General features: G+C 42.7%; 1 protein-coding gene across 1 annotated transcript in view; it reads left to right on the forward strand.

The window, feature by feature from the left end:
* LOC306959846 (uncharacterized protein) overlaps positions 1–20,613 on the forward strand; it is an 82,154-nt gene that overhangs the window by 43,727 nt on the left and 17,814 nt on the right. The window contains exons 6-9 of the mRNA XM_079552074.1: positions 8,916–9,101; positions 11,709–11,784; positions 14,446–14,667; positions 16,554–16,616. Of these exons, the coding sequence (XP_079408200.1) occupies positions 8,916–9,101; positions 11,709–11,784; positions 14,446–14,667; positions 16,554–16,616 (547 nt within the window). The remainder of the gene's footprint in view (positions 1–8,915; positions 9,102–11,708; positions 11,785–14,445; positions 14,668–16,553; positions 16,617–20,613) is intronic.

Below are 20,613 nucleotides of genomic sequence, written 5' to 3' on the forward strand. Positions count from 1 at the left end.
ATGTGACAAAAATTCTACAAAAAAGTGACAAAAATTCAACAAAAAAGTGACAAAAAACTCACACAAAAATGGACAAAAAAGAAAGAAAGAAAAAACATACAAAAGGAGGAAAAAGATCAGTTTTGTGGGGCTTAGCTTTCAAATGAAGTGCTACACAGACCTATATAATGGCCAAAGAGGACAGAATGCGTTTGGTTTTTCGGCGGGTGGTAAGAGGTTAATGTTGTCAATCAAGAAAGAAAGAGTAATATTCTCGCTTCATTCACACCATTTTGAGTCCGTCTTTGGTCATTTCTTCTTCTGTGGAGGCTGAAGCACTTGCGCTCATATTTGCTGGATTTTGTTGTGTCATTTTGCTCTTTTGCCACTTTTTTTTTCTTCTTTTTCCAATTTCTTTTCCCCCAATAGTGGTTTCTCATGGTTGACCTTGAAACGGTGCTGTTTTTTCCTCTGGCTCTGCTGACTCGTGACTTGGCTGTGGATGAATAGTTCACAGATAGCTTCTTTCACCTGCAACAAGTGGTCAGGCTTTGCTGCCAGGGGCGACCGGATTCCTGCGCCCCCATTGGCCGCGAGCGAGAGGCCGCCGCAGGGGAGGAGATTAGCCGCGGGTATAAAAAGCATTGTTGTTTTCGGAAGGTCCCCCCCCCCACACTCACAGGACAATGCGCTCCGTGGAGAACACCGCCGCTCTCTGAAACCCTCTGCCTGCCATGCCTGGAGCTCCCCCCGCCTCAGAACCGGACCGTCCCGCGGAAGTGACCGACCCTCGCTCCCGGGATGAGGACCGGGCTCAGCGGGAGTTAAGCTCCGCCCTTTGCCGAGCGGTTCAGGAAGTGCATCTGGATCTGGTCGCGTTCGGGAAGCGGGTGGACAGACGGTGCGAAGAGGCTACGACCGCGGTGGCTCCGGTGGTTCGGACTCTGACCCGGCTCCAGGAGGAGAACGAGGTCCTGAAGATGGAGCTGGAGAGGCTGGTCGGGCAGGCGGAGGTGGTGCTGTGCGGAGGGGCGGGTCTTCGGGAGCTGCTGCTTGAAGCGATGGCCGGTCCAGAAGGTCAATCGGAAACGAGCTCTTCCGGTGTGTGCGATTCTCCCCAAGGGTCTGTTCTTGTCCCGCAAGACTTTCAACCTTCTCCAGCAGATCTTCCACAACAAGATCCAGAACCCCAAGAGATGTTTTTAGACTCTCAAATCCTTGAATCTCCAAACAGTCCAACGAGTCGTAGCCATTCAGAGTTCCACACGGATTTTTCCTTTTTAAACCCTGGAAGTTTATCAGACTTTGCTTCCGAAAAGGCAAACAGTCCAATAAATCCTCCTGCAGATGTTCCACAAGGTTGTATTTTGGACCCGCAAGACTTTGAGCAAAACGAGGATGTCGAAGGCGCTCCACAAGGACCAATCTTTGGGCCGCAGGAGTTTGAATGTCCGTCAACCCACGATGCGCCGCGTGCTGTGGGACCTTGTGAGTTAAAAGCAGGAGGACGTCCTGAAGAGTCGTCATCCGCCCCCCGCCCGAGTCTGCTCTCGCCCCGCCGCTCGCTCTCCGCCCCGGCGCTGATGGGAAACACTCCAGGAAGCACGGTACCTCTTGTGTTGATGGCCCCTCGCCGTGACCCGATATAGCCCGTCAGGTTTTACTCTCGGGGACGGGTTTAACCTCTTAACTCCCGCCTGAACCGAGGGGATCTGTTTCCTCACGTCAGCAGATTTTTTTTTTCCATCATTTTTTTGTTGGGCGTTCAACTCATTTTTGTAATTTTTTTGTAATTTTATTATCATTTTTTGTCACATTTTTGTCGTTTTTTTCTCATTTTTTTTTTGGTCAATTTTTTGTAATTTTTTTTGTCAAATAATAAATAAAAAAAAGTCAATTTTTTGTCATTTTTTTTTGTCACATTTTGTCATTTTTTCGTCCATTTTTTGTCAATTTCTTGTGACATTTTTGTGACATTTTTCATCCATTTTTTGTCACTTTTTTGTCACATTTCCATCATTGTTTTCGTCTCATCTTTGTTGCTTTTTTCCAGAAGCTTTTGGATTGGGGTAAAGCCAAACTGGAGAAAATGTGCCCGGTTCAGGTGGGAGTTAAGGGGTTAAAGAGCGCTAACAAAACAAGTCATCAGGTCGGTTTATTTACAACAGGGTCTCAAACTCACTTGGAGCGGGGTCGACACATTTTTATAGTTTGCACATTAACCAGCAGCACATGTTTAAGCTTCCAGAGGTTTCCAATCACTCACTGCAAAAAGTGGATTCTAAGCAAGTAAAAAATGTCTTACTTTAAGAAATAAGTTCTTATTTTTTCCCTTGAGAAAAAAAAATCTTGTTTTAGGAAATAAAATCTAGCCATTTCTTGTTCAGATAAATTTACTAAAAACATGCTAGTTTTTGTTGTAATAAGAAAGAAAAACTTTTTGAATCTACTTCAGTTTTAGACAAAGAAAATTTGTTCTTTTTTTTAAGAAAAACTAAGATCAACAGCTCTTAATGTAAGAACTGATTCTCACAGAGAGATAAAACATTCCATTCTTTAAAGTGGGCGGCTCGGTGGCACAGCGGTTAGAGCCTCAGCTTCACAGCTCGAAGGTCCTGGGTTCGATTCCCACCAGGACGGGGCCTTTCTGTGTGGAGCATGTTCTCCCCGTGTCTACCACTAAAAACATGTACAATAGGTGAATCCTCCAGCAGGTGATTCTGAGCATCAGCCTGGCTCCACATCATGGAGGCGGGTCTCCGGGCGCGGCAATACTTTCCTTAAATATTAGTATTTATTAAGTGTAATGTAGAACATTTTACTTAAATCAAGCAACATTTAAGTAAAATATCCACAATTGTTCACTAAACAAGAATGTTTTCTTTAAATTATTCCATTTTCTGAGGACATTTTGCTTAATTCTAGCTATTTATTTGCTTAAATTTAGTGTTTCTTTCTTGTTTTATGAGAAGAAAAATATTCTAGAAATAAGAATTCTTAGCAAGAAAGAACACGCTGACCCCATTGGCAGAATTTTTCCTTAAAACAAGACAAAATCTCTAATTTTAAGATGTTTTTTCCCTTGTTTTTAGGGCACTTTTTGCAGTGCTTGCTGAGCTTCTAAATGTGAAATCACAGACTTCATTTTGGTTCAGGGAATGATCTTTCAGGACTCGGGTCCCGTCTGTGTCTTCAGTTCAGTCTCATTGTCCCACATTACAGAGTGAGAGGTAAACTGTGTGGACGTAACTGGGCCACTTCACACGGCGGATATAAAAGGTAAAGCAGGTCTGAAGTGGAAAAGTCCGACCTCTGGAGCCGCCGTGTAAACATTCTAACGCCCTGACGGATGGACTGTGGTTCAGCTGCTGCCTTTATGAGAGAACATCCCACACGGGGGGGTCGGGGGGGGGGGCGGGTCCAGCAGCACAGGCGAATGTAAATATTAAAGCGACGTGAACGGGAAGAAGAGGATCTGTCATAGTTACTCGCTCTTATGCTGATGTATTATTCTTGTTACCTTTTGTGTCGCTGTTTTGATGCTTTTTCCAAGAAGCTTTTAGATTTGGGTTCAGCTCAGGCGGGGGTTGAGAAGTCCGACACGTGAACTGTTAAACTAAAACAAGAACCTATATGTTTGTCTTCATACTGCGATACTGCATTAAACCTGAAGCAAACGTGTGACCGCATTATGGCAGTATCATTATGGCTAATCCCTAGTTTTTACAAGGAAAAGAAATGGGCGACCCCTTTATTCCAAGATGCCGGTGTGTTGTGCGCAGATCAGTGTGTGGTGACTCTGAGCCCGGCTGCTCCAGCTGACTGTCAGGACTGTGGAACCTTCCATTGTTTACCTTTTTTTAAATCAAAAATCTGACGCGATGCTCCGTAAGAAAGTGACGGTGCAAGTTTTAGTTTATATTTCTTAATATTTAGGCCCCGTGGTGCCAGTCATGTGCGTGCGTAAACACAGAGGGTTCTTGGCGCAGGCTGTAGAGCAGACGACTGCACAGGCTGTAGAGCAGACGACTGCACAGGCTGTAGAGCAGACGACTGCGCAGATGGTGGCGCTCCTTTGCAATCTTCAGTGTCATACCTGGCGCAAAAAGTGGGCAGGACAGGAGGGGGGACAGACTCGCATTGCGATGTTGTGGTGCCGCCCCCTCCCCAGGCTTTCCCCAGACCTGTGGAAGGCGGTGGGTTGCGAGGGGGGGGCGAGGGGGGTTTCTCTTGTAACATGCGTGATGCAGCGCAATGTTTAATAAAGATTAAAGAAATAAAACTGTCCCTCCGCTGCTGCAGATCCAAGATGAAGGGGCGGGACAGAGAGGAGCAGCCTTGCGTTCAAATGCACAAAGTTACAAAATGTACAGGATTTAACTGATCAGAAACTGTCATATCTGTGGAGGAGTTACAGAGTTATGCAGCAGCTGCAAGAAAACTGTAGTGTATTAGAACATTTGCGCTACAGCTGCAGGATTCAGGAGCGGCTGAATTGGGGAAAAAAAAGTTGCTCTGCTCCCTGTGAAATGTGCTTCTTTCTTTTGGACTGAGCTGTGGCTCCACAAGGAGCATCAGGAGGTAAAGACTGACACATGATGGAAATGTCTCCTTAAAACTCAGATAAGACCTGGTGTTGAGGCACTTGAGGCGTGTGTGGTTTGTTTATGTTTTTGTTTTGGTGTTAGGGGTGTGTTTGGTGTTAGGGGTGTGTTTGGTGTGATGCGTGTGCGCGATGATCTATCAAAGTAAACCCGTGCGTAACCGACGCTCAAACAGACTTTTCAAGGCAAAGGCAGCGCGATGTAAAGAGGAACATAATGTGAAGGTGCCACAGAAGAGTGAGTGCTGCTTGTAATAAACCAGGCCTCAGTCGCCTCTTCTTCTTAAATAACGCCCTCTCCTTTGCGGCGCAGCCTTGAGCGCTAAACCTGCGCCACGTGCAAGATCGCGTGTGCACCACGTTGCGTTTAGAGTTACGCACGGACTGCGCCCGTCACAAGATCTAGCCCAGAGTGTGTCATCATCACTTGATGTGGTCAAACCGCCTTCGCTCGGCCCTGTCCCGTCAGACCCTGGACGCTCAGCAGGACGGGCCTGGTCGGTGCTTGGATGGGAGACCGAAACACCAGAAAGCCTGGGGAATGTAGTGAGTGAGTGGTTGGTGGTCAGAGGGGCCGATGGCGCAGACTGGTCAGTCTACCCCAGGGCAGCTGTGGCTACAATAGTAGCTTACCACCACTGAGTATGGAGTGAATGAATAGTACAATGTAAAGCGTCTTTGAGTGTCCAGAAAAGCGCAATATAAAACTGATCCAAACCTTCAGAGTCTGAGAGTCTGAGCTCCACAGTCCCGGCTCTGACAGAGAGTCCGCCTGCACAGCCGGACCCAGTTTGATTATAGTGATTTAATGTTTCCCTCTAACACTCCAGACACGTGCGCAAGATCCGATCATGGTCATAAATCTTGGTCCACGTCAAAAACTTTGTTTCCAATAAAGTCCAAGTGTAATGTCCAGGAACAGCCCAAACACGAGCCTCTCACCGAACGCACGGCTCTGAGTGTTTTAGCCTGAGCTGCTACTGTTAATCTTTATTATTTTTACTTTAGCGCGCTCAGTTTTGTTTTCTATTTTGTTTTGTATTGTGAGCTTTTATTACAACGCAGCTTGAAAATGAGAAAGCATTGCCTGTTTTGTTCTGAGACTGTAGAGACTGCCACAGGATTTGTCTATTTCATTTCATACATGTTCTTGCCTTGACGCCGTGTGAACACCGTGTCTCTCTGAGGGTCATTTATAGGCCGGTCTTTGGCTGGGGCTGTTTTAAATCCAGTTTCCACCGACAGCTGCTCTGCTGTGTCGGACTCAGTTACGTAACTTAGACCTCGCATTGGTTTGTACTTCTCTAACTCTGATGTCGGATCCTAAACATCTCGTCAAAGCTCCACACATTGTGCTACGTTCATGTCACACGGCCTCATGGGGAACTTTGAGTTTCTCTGTGGAGCATGAGCCGGACAAGCAGGACTTTTATGCTTCACATTCAGTGTTAGATCTGTCCCACCTTCACCGTGAGCTCTTCTCTCCGGGTTTATCACATCTGTATCTGCGCCGGAGCTGTTTTGAACTGATCTGAGGCTTTTCTCTCACTATGACCAACTACGGTCATACTGTTAGAACGACTGTGACAAATATCAGACCAAAGCCTCACATGGAGCACAGACGTATGGACTTAAAGTTGATTCCGGATCTCGCTGAGGACAAGTTTCATTTCCACATTAGGCCTGCGCTGATTTGTAGTAAACTTGGTCAGATTTAGGGCACATTCACAGCCCGCTCATGATTCAGGTCCAGGCGTCTTCGCTCAGACGGCCCGGACTGAGGGCTGTTTGAGGAGCTGTCAATGAGGTCTGATCTGGACTTTGTGGAAACGAACTCTGAATGGTTTTATTTGTGAAGGCAAATGGACAGATCATGTGACTGTCCAGAGCAAACAGCAAAAATACATGACGGCCCTACATGATGAACAGCAGATGACGGAATTCCTCACATCTGGGGGTGCCTACTCACGCTCCTCAGGTCCTATGTTCCCTTACTTCTATTGACGGGGGAACTGCGGACCTGACCACATTCTGTCTAGCCTAGCCTATTTACATTTCTCGTTCTCTGTGTTTTTCCAAATGCGCTAAACCACAGGCCCAACACTTACGTTGGCCCACCAACGGGTGACCTACTTTTGTGCTGTGTGTGGTTAATACCAACTCTCTTCCATTCATTCTCAATGGTAAATATAGATGCAGTACACTTTATGGCCACCAGCGTCATATTGGGGGCGCTGTTTCACTCCTTTCGCAAAGTTAAGCAAACACTGCTGTTTATCACAGAGCGTTGTAGCAGCAACTTTCACATTTGTCCAACTTTTATTACAAAGGTCTTTGACGTCAACAAAGGTTCATGTTAAAAAGGTACTTATAAAAGAATTGATGCTGAACTGACACTTTCAAAATGATCTAATGTGGCACAAATGAATGAGGTAAAGTCACTGTAGGAGCTGCAGATACAGGTGGTGTTTACATTTTGCTCTATATTACTACAATAGTTGATTTTGTTTGGGCACCACTGCTCTAAACACTGTCGAACACTGAGCCTAATTGTGTTTTGGAATGTAGAAACTATGCTATGGTCTACTTCTGTTCCTCTGTTCCTCTGTTCCTCTGTTCCTCTGATGATCCTCTGACAATCCTCTGTTCCTCTGACGTTCCTCTGACGATCCTCTGTTCCTCTAACGTTCCTCTGTTCCTCTGACGATCCTCTGTTCCTCTGACGTTCCTCTGTTCCTCTGTCGATCCTCTGTCCCTCTGTCGATCCTCTGTTCCTCTAACGTTCCTCTGTTCCTCTGTCGATCCTCTGTCCCTCTGTCGATCCTCTGTTCCTCTAACGTTCCTCTGTTCCTCTAACGTTCCTCTGTTCCTCTGATGATCCTCTGTTCCTCTAACGTTCCTCTGTCCCTCTGTCGATCCTCTGTTCCTCTAACGTTCCTCTGTTCCTCTGTCGATCCTCTGTCCCTCTGTCGATCCTCTGTTCCTCTAACGATCCTCTGTTGCTCTGACGATCCTCTGTTCCTCTGACGATCCTCTGTTCCTCTGACGATCCTCTGTTCCTCTGACGATCCTCTGTTCCTCTGTCGATCCTCTGTTCCTCTGATGATCCTCTGTTCCTCTAACGATCCTCTGTTCCTCTGACGATCCTCTGTTCCTCTGTCGATCCTCTGTTCCTCTAACGTTCCTCTGTTCCTCTGTCGATCCTCTGTTCCTCTGACGTTCCTCTGTTCCTCTGTCGATCCTCTGTTCCTCTAACGTTCCTCTGTTCCTCTAACGTTCCTCTAACGTTCCTCTGTTCCTCTGACGTTCCTCTGTTCCTCTAACGTTCCTCTGTTCCTCTGTCGATCCTCTGTTCCTCTGATGATCCTCTGTTCCTCTAACGATCCTCTGTTCCTCTGACGATCCTCTGTTCCTCTGACGATCCTCTGTTCCTCTGTCGATCCTCTGTTCCTCTAACGTTCCTCTGTTCCTCTGATGATCCTCTGTTCCTCTGATGATCCTCTGTTCCTCTGTCGATCCTCTGTTCCTCTGTCGTTCCTCTGTTCCTCTAACGTTCCTCTGTTCCTCTAACGTTCCTCTGTTCCTCTAACGTTCCTCTGTTCCTCTGACGATCCTCTGTTCCTCTGATGATCCTCTGTTCCTCTGACGTTCCTCTGTTCCTCTGTTCCTCTAACGTTCCTCTGTTCCTCTAACGTTCCTCTGTTCCTCTAACGTTCCTCTGTTCCTCTAACGTTCCTCTGTTCCTCTGTCAATCCTCTGTTCCTCTGACGTTCCTCTGTTCCTCTGACCGACCCTCTGTTCCTCTGACGTTCCTCTGACGTTCCTCTGACGTTCCTCTGACGTTCCTCTGACGTTCCTCTGACGTTCCTCTGACGTTCCTCTGTTCCTCTAACGTTCCTCTGATGTTCCTCTGACGTTCCTCTGATGTTCCTCTGACGTTCCTCTGTTCCTCTGATGATCCTCTGTTCCTCTGACGATCCTCTGTTCCTCTAACGTTCCTCTGTTCCTCTGACCGACCCTCTGTTCCTCTGACGTTCCTCTGACGTTCCTCTGACGTTCCTCTGACGTTCCTCTGACGTTCCTCTGACGTTCCTCTGACGTTCCTCTGTTCCTCTAACGTTCCTCTGTTCCTCTGATGTTCCTCTGACGTTCCTCTGATGTTCCTCTGACGTTCCTCTGACGTTCCTCTGTTCCTCTAACGTTCCTCTGTTCCTCTGATGTTCCTCTGATGTTCCTCTGACGTTCCTCTGATGTTCCTCTGACGTTCCTCTGACGTTCCTCTGTTCCTCTGATGATCCTCTGTTCCTCTAACGTTCCTCTGTTCCTCTGGCAGATGGAGACCGAGCCCATCGTGGCGTCAGAGCCGGCGTTCCCCGCCCCGCCCTCGGTGCAGGTGGCATGTCCCGTCCCGGACCTGCCCAACGGCTCCAGCGCTCAGCCCAAACCCGAGGAGCGCCCGGAGAAGCTGACCCCGGAGCAGCTGGCCGCCATCGAGGATGAGGAGCTGCTGGACAAAATGGTGATTCACTCAAACATAGATGTTTACTCTGTGATCATTAGAGGTTTTGCAGAACAGCCTCAGTGAGTTTGTCTTTTTTTCAGCGCTTTTTTTTAGTTGCATTTTTGGCACTTTTTTGCTGTTTTGTTTTCATCCTCGTTTGAGACTGAAATACGTCTCATTTCCGTCGCTATTTAGACGCTTTTTTCAAGAAGCTCAGCTTTACCCAAATCTAAAAGCTTCTCCACGGGAGCTTACAGCCTATAGGCTAGAGCAGGAGTGGCCAACAAGTCAGAGACCAAGAAATGTTCAGCCTTGATCCAAGAGCCACAAAGGCACCGTGATCCAGGGGCGGTCGTTTATTATGATTAAATATAATGTGACCGTTTTATTTAAAGGGGGGTATTATGCAAAATGGACTTTTTCAAGCTTTCCATCATGTTATTATGTCACTCCCTCATTAAAAACATGCCTGAAGTGTTGCCTTGGCACATTCACGTGTTTTTGAGTCATCTGTAAAAACTCTGATGGCGGCCATTTTAGGGATAGGTTTGCCTGAGTCCTCCTAGGAACGCCCCCACCTCCTGGAGACGCCTCCGAGCTTTCGTCACCAGCCGAGTAACCGACCACTGCTCCTCAGCAGAACCCCCTCCCCACTGATGCCACAGACAGCGTGTGGAGGGGGCGTGTCTAAAGGCTCAGAAGTTCTTAAAGAGACAGAGGCCTATTTCAAGACATTCACTACAGCCATTTTGAGAGAGACATTTTATACAAGGCAGTTATTCTAATTTACTGCATTTACAGACCAGCAGAAGGTTTGTCATCATTGTAGTGTGATATAGACTGGTGCTATGGGACTGAAAAAAGCATAATACCCCCTCTTTAAAGACTGTTACAGTTTATGGGAAATATGTTCAAAGAGCCGCATTGTGTTAAACATATCCAATCAAGCAAAGAGCCGCTCTCTGATTGGCCTAGAGCCGCATTCGGCTCGAGAGCCGCTTGTTCGCCACCCCTGGTATCAATGTTAATTTTGTCGACTAAAATGATTTGTCTTAATTTCAGTCAAAGTGATATTTTTGACGACTAAAACAAAATTAAAAGTTTTTCATGAGACTAAAACTATGACTAAAATGTCCAGATATTTTAGTCGACTAAAATAAGACTAAATAAAAATGAAAAGGAGAGACTAAAATCATCCAAACTTGTATTGAGCGTCTGAAAGAGCCTCAGATCAGGTAAATTCTCTGCCAAAGGATCAGCTCTGAGCTTTGTTCATGTGGAGCAGCTCCATGAAGCAGAGGAACGACATTAAATATGATTATCATCAATATTATCAATGCAAAGTCGACTAAATTAGTCTTAAATTTAGTCGACTAAAACTAGACTAAAATCGAATTACATTTTCGTCGACTAAAACGAAATTAAAATATGTTATGTCAAAATTAACACTGCCTGGGTTAGAGCAACGCCTCAGTCAGTCATCACTTTTTCGTTGTATTTTTGGTGTTTTTTTGTCACGTTTTTGTCATGATTTTGTGGCTTTTTTGTGCGTTGTGATCCTCATTTACGTCTTGTTTTTGTCGCTCTTCTGACACTTTTTCAATACGCCTTTGTCAAGAGGCTTTTAGATTTGGGTTAAGCCGAACGGGAGAAAGTGCTCTGTTAACGCGGGGTTAAGAGCTTAAGGCGAGACACTGCAGGTGAATAGGGAAAAAATGTATATTTACAGATCTCAATTTGAAACTTTTGCTGTCGATCACTGGCATAAATGTGAGAAAAAAATACTTTGCAAGTTTTCTGTCATTTTATCTTTTTATAAAAGAACAAGGTGTTTTATGCCTAAAAATGCCCCAAATTTCCCATCTTTTTGGCGACGAAATCTGAATAATGGATAGAGCTACATTCAAATTTATGGCTTCATTTTATTGATGAATGAGTTACCAAGACTTTTTCAGAAGGGATTTTGGATTTCTTGTTTAGTTTTAAAATAAACTGTTTTTTAGTGGAAAAAATTGTAAAAATGTAATTTTTGCCTTATTTTTTTGACTTTCAAAACTCAATAAATGGGGCTTAAGGGATTAAATAAATAAAAAATTCCAAATATTGTTCAGTCCAAGGCTGGAAAATTTGAAGTCTTTAGATCCTATCGATCCTGTCGCCACAATGACAGAAAAATGTGTTTTGAGAAAAAGGCCCTTGAAATTGCATTCTCCCATATAAGTCTATGGGGGAACATTGAATCAGCGCAATATTTAAACATGTTATTGTGAAGATTAGGCATATTTTCTGTTTCCAAGTGAAAGCTCGTATGTTCAGAGACCAATTTGGCCCAAAACCTGAAAACTGAAAAAATTGAGTTTTGCCTGTAGTGTCTCCCCTTAATTCAAGTTTAAGGTCATGTGGGATGAGCTCTTAGTGCTTTACAAAAGGCACTACAATGAGTCGCCTTGAGCTGCAGACGGACACAGGCACAAGTTTGACCAGACCATTCCTCATGTGAAAGCTAAGAACCTCCAGAGTTCAGTCGCTGAGCTTTAGCTGGAGTTTTAGTCATTGAGAAATAGTTCCTTTTTTTTTTTTTTTTACATTCTCACGTCTCCAACATCCCGTCTGCTTTCTGTCCAGCTCGACGAGTCCAAAGACTTCGAGGAGAGACGCCTGATCCGCGCCGCCATGAGGGATCTGCGGAAGAGGAAGCGAGGTAACGGTCACGCTCGCCCCGTAAGCGCCGCCTGCTCCGTGATGAACGTTCATTAAACCCTGACCTTGCTCCTGTAGAGGCCGCGCTGGGCTGCACTCAGGAGGAGATGGGTAGGAGGCGCTGTGGCGTGTGTGGCGTGTGCGTGGCGTGTGCGTGTGACTGGCGTGTGCGTGGCGTGTGAGTGGCATGGCGTGATGACTTTTTCCATAGACGTGCGGTGGGAGATGCATGACTCCATGTATGTGCATTGGAACAGTTGTGTAACTTCCTGCTGTCACCGTTTTTCTCTGTTAGCGTGAGGTCGTTCGCACTTGTATGTGACACCCTGAGTGAAACACGCGTGTGCACGACTCAGTCCAGTGATACACGCGTGTGCACGACTCAGTCCAGTGATACACGCGTGTGCACGACTCAACACATGAATGAATCTCCAAAAACAGGAAGTGAAGAGCTCCAGAATTACACCCGAATCCCCCCTCTGTACGGAAACACCACGGGGACAAAGTCTGTTCCCTGTGGTGAGCCGGTGTCAAAACACATGAACAACTTTTTACTTTGGAGCCTTTGTGGAAATGTAGAAAGTGTTGTATTTAACTTTCAAATGCAGTAAAGTAAAAGTACAACACAAATGCTTCACACGTAAAGTCCAGATCCTCAAAACCCTTTGGACCGGCTGCGTTGAGCCTCACTGTGGGAAACTCTCTGCTGTGATTTTAAGACTCGCCACATAAGTCATTATTATTAACTACAAATCGAATCGATACGTATTATATGACGGTTCATTTGTGTTTTATATACACTGAATTTATGTAACTGAATGTTTTGCATCTGTATTTCACCACCATATTGAAACTGCTTCAAACTCAATCAGCTCCCAGAGCGGAGCCAGGAACTGACCACGTCCAAAAGTCAAACTAGAGCTAAAAGTACTCAAACCCAGAATAAAATTGTAAAACTAGATGCATCCATTGTTACAGTGTAGGATCTGATCACTGGTCTGTACCCGGGTGACCTGGCTAACGTCAGACTGATGTGCAGCTCGAATCATTTGAACTGCACAGCAGCCTGGGGACCACGGCTGAAATGTTCGCATGGATATACGGAAGCTTGTAGTTTATTTATGGATAAAAAAAAAAGTTTAGATCAAGCTTTAGGGCGGCACGGTAGCGCAGCGGTTAGCGCTCTCGCTTCACAGCTAGAAGGTCCGGGTTCGATTCCCACCAGGACGGCCTTTCTGTGTGGAGTTTGCATGTTCTCTCCGTGTCTGCGTAGGTTTCCTCCGGGTTCTCCGGTTCCACTAAAAACATGCACAATAGGCCACGATGAAGGATGTGTGTGAGTGAATGTATGGTGGTGGTCAGAGGGTTCGTTGGCGCAGACGTGTGTAGTCGCGAAAGCGCCTCTGTCAGTCTCCCCCAGGGGAAACTGAAGCTACAACCGTACCACCACCCAGTATGGAGTGAATGTACAATTGTCTCATGTAAAGCGCTTTGTGACTATGTCTGTGAAAGGCGCTATATAAATAAAGATCTTCTTCTTCTTCTTCTTCTTCTTCTTCTTCTTCTTCTTCTAAATAATTTATCTCGAAAGTTTACTGCGGGTACGTCATACGTCATCTCATACGCTGATACGATTGGCTGTGGCTCGTGCAGACGCATGAGAGACATTCAGCACAATAGATACAGACGCATCTCTGGAATTGTCCATATATGGTCATGTTTGAAAACAGTTAAGGGGGAAAACAATTTTGAAAAAATCACTTTCTCTAATTATTTATTATCTAATTACTTTAACATGTATTGAATTATGAATATAGTTTTCTAATAAATAAAGATACAACGACATGGAGAGGAGCAAAGTGGTTCAACAGCCCATAAATATATAAATAACGGAAAATGCTAACATAATGCTAATGCTAACGGTTAGCTTGCGCTAGCTACAACTGCCGTTTTTTCACTTCTACTGAACAATCTGCTGTGAGAAAATATCCAAATGGGCCCGATTTACTCTTGACTTTATTTGTATGTGATAAATAAGTTGATATTCCACCAGAAAATGGCTAAAAAGAGTGAACAATTGAGTTTCCCTAAAGATTCTATTTTCCCCCTCGGCGAAGCCACGCCCCCTTCTATGACGAGATGCGTCCGTATCTATAAACGGCTCTGGACGATCGTAAACCACACCTCTCCTACCAGAACATGAATTGGTGACCCCAGACTAAATATCACTTGTGATTTTAGTCTGGTGTTACCCAGGCTAGTACCAGGGTGAAAGGACCAGCGTTTTTATAGAAACTTAAGAATAAGCGAATGTTAGCTCAACGCTCATTCATTTCTATGGGTTAGCCTAGCCTAGCAGCGTCCATTGGTTTACATGGAACAGTTAGCATTGGACATCTCAACTGTGTAGTTACATGTGTCCTATGTATATATACAGTATATATACAGTATATATACAGAGGAATTTTAACAGTTTTAACATTGTTTGTTCTGAATGATAGAATTTTTTCAATATGGTTGGTGAAATACAGATGCAAAAATTCTGTTATACAAATTCAGTGTATAAAAACACTTTGATAATAATAAAAACACAAGTGAACCTTCATAGTATTCGCACAGATGCAGATCGATCCTTCTCTCTGATATTCTCCCTCCTCCACAGACCAAAGGGAGAAGGAGAGGGAGAGCCGGCTGCAGGAGCTCCGGCAGCAGAGAGACGCCCAGAAGACCTCCTCCTCCAGAGCGGGAGCAGGTGGGGGGGCCCCCGGGGCGGGCGCGGGGGGGCCCGGGGGGACGGGAGAGGTGGTCATCAGGAAACTGGAGAAATCGGCCGACGGGAACACGCTCAGCCAAGTCACCAAGACGGACCGATTCGCACAGTCCGGTAAATACGCCTTTATATACACTTTCATATACGCTTTTATATACACTTTCATATACGCTTTTATATACACTTTCATATACGCTTTATACACTTTTATATACGCTTTTATATACACTTTCATATACGCTTTTATATACACTTTCATATACGCTTTTATATACACTTTTATATACGCTTTTATATACGCTTTTATATACGCTTTTATATACACTTTCATATACGCTTTTATATACGCTTTCATATACGCTTTTATATACGCTTTATACACTTTTATATACGCTTTTATATACACTTTCATATACGCTTTTATATACGCTTTCATATACGCTTTCATATACGCTTTTATATACGCTTTCATATACGCTTTTATATACGCTTTTATATACACTTTTATATACGCTTTTATATACACTTTTATATACACTTTTATATACACTTTTATATACGCTTTTATATACACTTTTATATACACTTTTATATACACTTTCATATACGCTTTTATATACACTTTTATATACACTTTTATATACACTTTCATATACACTTTTATATACACTTTTATATACACTTTTATATACACTTTTATATACGCTTTTATATACGCTTTTATATACGCTTTTATATACACTTTTATATACACTTTTATATACACTTTCATATACGCTTTTATATACACTTTCATATACGCTTTTATATACACTTTTATATACACTTTTATATACACTTTCATATACGCTTTATACACTTTTATATACGCTTTTATATACACTTTCATATACGCTTTTATATACGCTTTTATATACACTTTCATATACGCTTTTATATACACTTTTATATACACTTTCATATACGCTTTTATATACGCTTTTATATACACTTTCATATACGCTTTTATATACACTTTTATATACACTTTCATATACGCTTTTATATACGCTTTTATATACACTTTTATATACGCTTTTATATACACTTTTATATACACTTTCATATACGCTTTTATATACGCTTTTATATACGCTTTTATATACACTTTTATATACACTTTTATATACACTTTCATATACGCTTTTATATACACTTTCATATACGCTTTTATATACACTTTCATATACGCTTTTATATACACTTTCATATACGCTTTTATATACACTTTCATATACGCTTTTATATACACTTTCATATACGCTTTTATATACACTTTCATATACGCTTTTATATACACTTTTATATACGCTTTTATATACACTTTCATATACGCTTTTATATACACTTTTATATACACTTTCATATACGCTTTCATATACGCTTTTATATACACTTTTATATACGCTTTTATATACACTTTCATATACGCTTTTATATACGCTTTTATATACACTTTCATATACACTTTTATATACACTTTCATATACGCTTTTATATACACTTTCATATACGCTTTTATATACACTTTCATATACGCTTTTATATACACTTTCATATACGCTTTTATATACACTTTTATATACACTTTCATATACGCTTTCATATACGCTTTTATATACACTTTTATATACGCTTTTATATACACTTTCATATACGCTTTTATATACGCTTTTATATACACTTTTATATACACTTTCATATACGCTTTCATATACGCTTTTATATACACTTTTATATACGCTTTTATATACACTTTCATATACGCTTTCATATACGCTTTTATATACACTTTTATATACGCTTTTATATACACTTTCATATACGCTTTTATATACACTTTTATATACGCTTTTATATACATGTAATAATATACATATAGCTACAAACAAAAACTGACTCTGGAATTTGAATTTGCTACAAAAACAAAATCTTTTTTTTTTCTGTTTTTCCTGCTGCAGATGACGGGAGCAGATCCACTCGGAGCACGGTGGTGGAGACCAGCTACGTCCAGAAAACAGACAGTGAGTAGATCAGGCCACATGGAGCAAAAAGATGGGTTCTCCTGTGGGACGGGTTAAATAAAGTAGGGATGGTCCGATATGAAAATGTGCTGCCGATATCGATATGCGATATTTGCCTCACTGCTGTGGCCGATATCTGATATTTGCCGATATTTATTTCGACGTTAAAAATCAATAGAAAGGCTCAAATGTGGTAAAGTTTGCAAATTGTTTCATTATTGGAATGTCTTGTGCCTGGACGCGTCTCACCCAGCATTAGGAAACAAACCTTTTTATTAGAAAAATATTAAAAAGACCAAATGCAATGTTAGAGTGAAATGTCATTTTGTTTTTGGCTAAATATTTACTCAGACCTACTTATTATACTTTCACCCATGTCCTCTATTAATGGGAAACAGTGACACTGGGAGTATGCCAGGCTACTATTTATTGTATTTTTTATTTAATCATGTAGCCTACCATGTTGTTTAAGCTACATAACAAACTTTTTCTGGTTTCTTTTTAAAAGACACTAGGTTGGAACAAACAAAAGCTGTTCAATTACCTTACGCGTTTCGACGGACAAGGAACCACTTCCGTCTTCGTCAGAGGCGTCTCCCGACGTGCCTGATGCGTCTCTTATTGGGAAAGCTGTAGTTCCCAGGCGTGGCCACACTGACATAAGCAATAAACCTGTCAGTGTGGCCACGCCTTCCGTTGTTTGTTCCAACCTAGTGTCTTTTAAAAAGAAACCAGAAAAAGTTTATAACTCAAGAAGACACAATGAATGTATTAAAAGAAAGGTTTAAGCTACATGTTTTTACTTTAAACAATCGGCTGATATTTCCCAATATCGGATCGATGCCGATATGTGAAAAAAATGACAAATATCGGCCATCCCTAAAACAAAGGTCAAATAAAAGTTTCTCCATCCCCCATTTTTGCCAATTTTTTTAAAAGTAGTTTTTGCCTAATTTTTCCCACATTTTTTTACACGATTTTTGCCACAATTTTATTTTCTCGCAATTTTTTTTCAATCATATTTTCTCCCAAATCTGTCCCCAGTTTTTTTCCCCTTATTTTCCCCAATTGACTCCCCATTTTTCACACACATGCCAATACTGTAAATGTGCAGATCTTCCACACATTATCTGCCACCAAATATTTTAGTGTTAGTCTCGGAAAAATGACCATTCAGGTATCGGTGTCAACAAGTATCGGTATCGAAAACCAAGTATCGTTAAAGTGCTCGTGTCTAAACTTTTTTAACAGTACCCAGCCCTGCACATAACATTTCCCTAGAAAGAGAGAGAATAAAAAGGTTTGTTCATGCAGTGAAACAGCAGCGTCTGAGTCTCTGAGCTTCAGGAGAACATCTGGAGTCGCTGAAAGGTTTATTTACTGAGTTAATCTGGTGACGGCGCGACATGAACCTGGAATGCTCCGCGGTGTGGCTTTAAGTGCTGGGATTAGAGCCCGTGTTTACTAAAAACGACACGGCCTGTTCTGTCCGAGCCAGTTTTCATATCAGCCGTGTCTGTTTAATATTCTGGCCGGACTCCAGAGCTCCTCTTAGCCGTGTGGGGCTGACGAGCCTTCAGGGCCTTCGGAGATGTTTGTGAACGGTTTCCCTGGTACAGAAGTGTCTGCAGATCATCCACACAGGTTCAGCTTTGTAAAGTCCACAATGTGTCTATAAAAGAGCATGTGGAGTCACTGCCGGGTTCCACACAGGACACAGCCAAAAGGCAACAAGCTTCTCTTTCTCTTTCCTCTTCAGCTCCTTCTCTTTCCTCTTCTTCTCCTTCTCTTTCCTCTTCTTCTCCTTCTCTTTCCTCTTCTTCTCCTTCTCTTTCCTTTTCTTCTCCTTCTCTTTCCTCTTCATCTCCTTCTCTTTCCTCTTCATCTCCTTCTCTTTCCTCTTCTTCTCCTTCTCTTTCCTCTTCATCTCCTTCTCTTTCCTCTTCATCTCCTTCTCTTTCCTCTTCATCTCCTTCTCTTTCCTCTTCATCTCCTTCCCTTTCCTCATCATCTCCTTCCCTTTCCTCATCATCTCCTTCTCTTTCCTCATCATCTCCTTCTCTTTCCTCTTCATCTCCTTCCCTTTCCTCTTCATCTCCTTGTCTTTCCTCATCATCTCCTTCTCTTTCCTCTTCTTCTCCTTCTCTTTCCTCTTCTTCTCCTTCTCTTTCCTCTTCATCTCCTTCTCTTTCCTCTTCATCTCCTTCTCTTTCCTCTTCTTCTCCTTCTCTTTCCTCTTCTTCTCCTTCTCTTTCCTCTTCATCTCCTTCTCTTTCCTCTTCATCTCCTTCTCTTTCCTCTTCATCTCCTTCTCTTTCCTCTTCATCTCCTTCCCTTTCCGCTTCATCTCCTTCTCTTTCCTCTTCATCTCCTTCTCTTTCCTCTTCATCTCCTTCCCTTTCCTCATCATCTCCTTCCCTTTCCTCATCATCTCCTTCTCTTTCCTCTTCATCTCCTTCCCTTTCCTCTTCATCTCCTTGTCTTTCCTCATCATCTCCTTCACTTTCCTCATCATCTCCTTCTCTTTCCTCTTCATCTCCTTCTCTTTCCTCTTCATCTCCTTCTCTTTCCTCTTCATCTCCTTCCCTTTCCGCTTCATCTCCTTCTCTTTCCTCTTCATCTCCTTCTCTTTCCTCTTCATCTCCTTCCCTTTCCTCATCATCTCCTTCCCTTTCCTCATCATCTCCTTCTCTTTCCTCTTCATCTCCTTCTCTTTCCTCTTCATCTCCTTCCCTTTCCTCTTCATCTCCTTGTCTTTCCTCATCATCTCCTTCTCTTTCCTCTTCATCTCCTTCTCTTTCCTCTTCATCTCCTTGTCTTTCCTCATCATCTCCTTCTCTTTCCTCTTCATCTCCTTCTCTTTCCTCTTCATCTCCTTCTCTTTCCTCTTCTTCTCCTTCTCTTTCCTCTTCATCTCCTTCTCTTTCCTCTTCTTCTCCTTCTCTTTCCTCTTTGGCTCCTTCTCTTTCCTCTTCATCTCCTTCTCTTTCCTCTTCATCTCCTTCTCTTTCCTCTTCAGCTCCTTCTCTTTCCTCTTCAGCTCCTTCTCTTTCCTCTTCGGCTCCTTCTCTTTCCTCTTCATCTCCTTCTCTTTCCTCTTCTTCTCCTTCTCTTTCCTCTTCAGCTCCTTCTCTTTCCTCTTCATCTCCTTCTCTTTTGTGTTTTTATTTACTGTTGTTATTGATGCTTTTACTGGAAAGCACCTTGTGCGCCTTCTCTTGATTGATGATCTTCTTGTCTTTCTTCCTCTTCTTCTTCTTGTTGTCTTTCTTTGTCTTGTCTTTCTTCTTCTTCGTCTTCGTCTCGTCTTTCTGCGTCTTGTCTTTCTGCGTCTTGTCTTTCTTCTTCTTCTTCTTCGTCTTGTCTTTCTTCTTGTTGTCTTTCTTCCTCTTGTCTTTCTTCTTGTTGTCTTTCTTCCTCTTGTCTTTCTTCTTCTTCTTCCTCTTGTCTTTCTTCTTCTTCTTCCTCTTGTCTTTCTTCTTCTTCTTCTTCTTCTTGTCTTTCTTCGTCTTGTCTTTCTTCGTCTTGTCTTTCTTCTTCTTCGTCTTGTCTTTCTTCCTCTTCTTCTTCTTCTTGTCTTTCTTTGTCTTGTCTTTCTTCGTCTTCTTTTTCGTCTTGTCTTTCTTTGTCTTGTCTTTCTTCTTCTTGTCTTTCTTCTTCTTCTTCTTCTTGTCTTTCTTCTTGTTGTCTTTCTTCGTCTTCTTCGTCTTGTCTTTCTTCTTCTTCGTCTTGTCTTTCTTCCTCTTCTTCTTCTTGTTGTCTTTCTTCTTGTTGTCTTTCTTTGTCTTGTCTTTCTTCGTCTTCTTTTTCGTCTTGTCTTTCTTTGTCTTGTCTTTCTTCTTCTTGTCTTTCTTCCTCTTGTCTTTCTTCTTCTTCTTCTTCTTGTCTTTCTTCGTCTTGTCTTTCTTCTTCTTGTCTTTCTTCTTCTTGTCTTTCTTCTTGTCTTTCTTCTTCTTGTCTTTCTTGTTTTTTTTCTAGATTTTCTTCTTGTCTTTCT

Source organism: Gobius niger (genome assembly GCF_951799975.1).
Source record: "Gobius niger genome assembly, chromosome: 1".
NCBI lineage: Eukaryota > Metazoa > Chordata > Actinopteri > Gobiiformes > Gobiidae > Gobius > Gobius niger.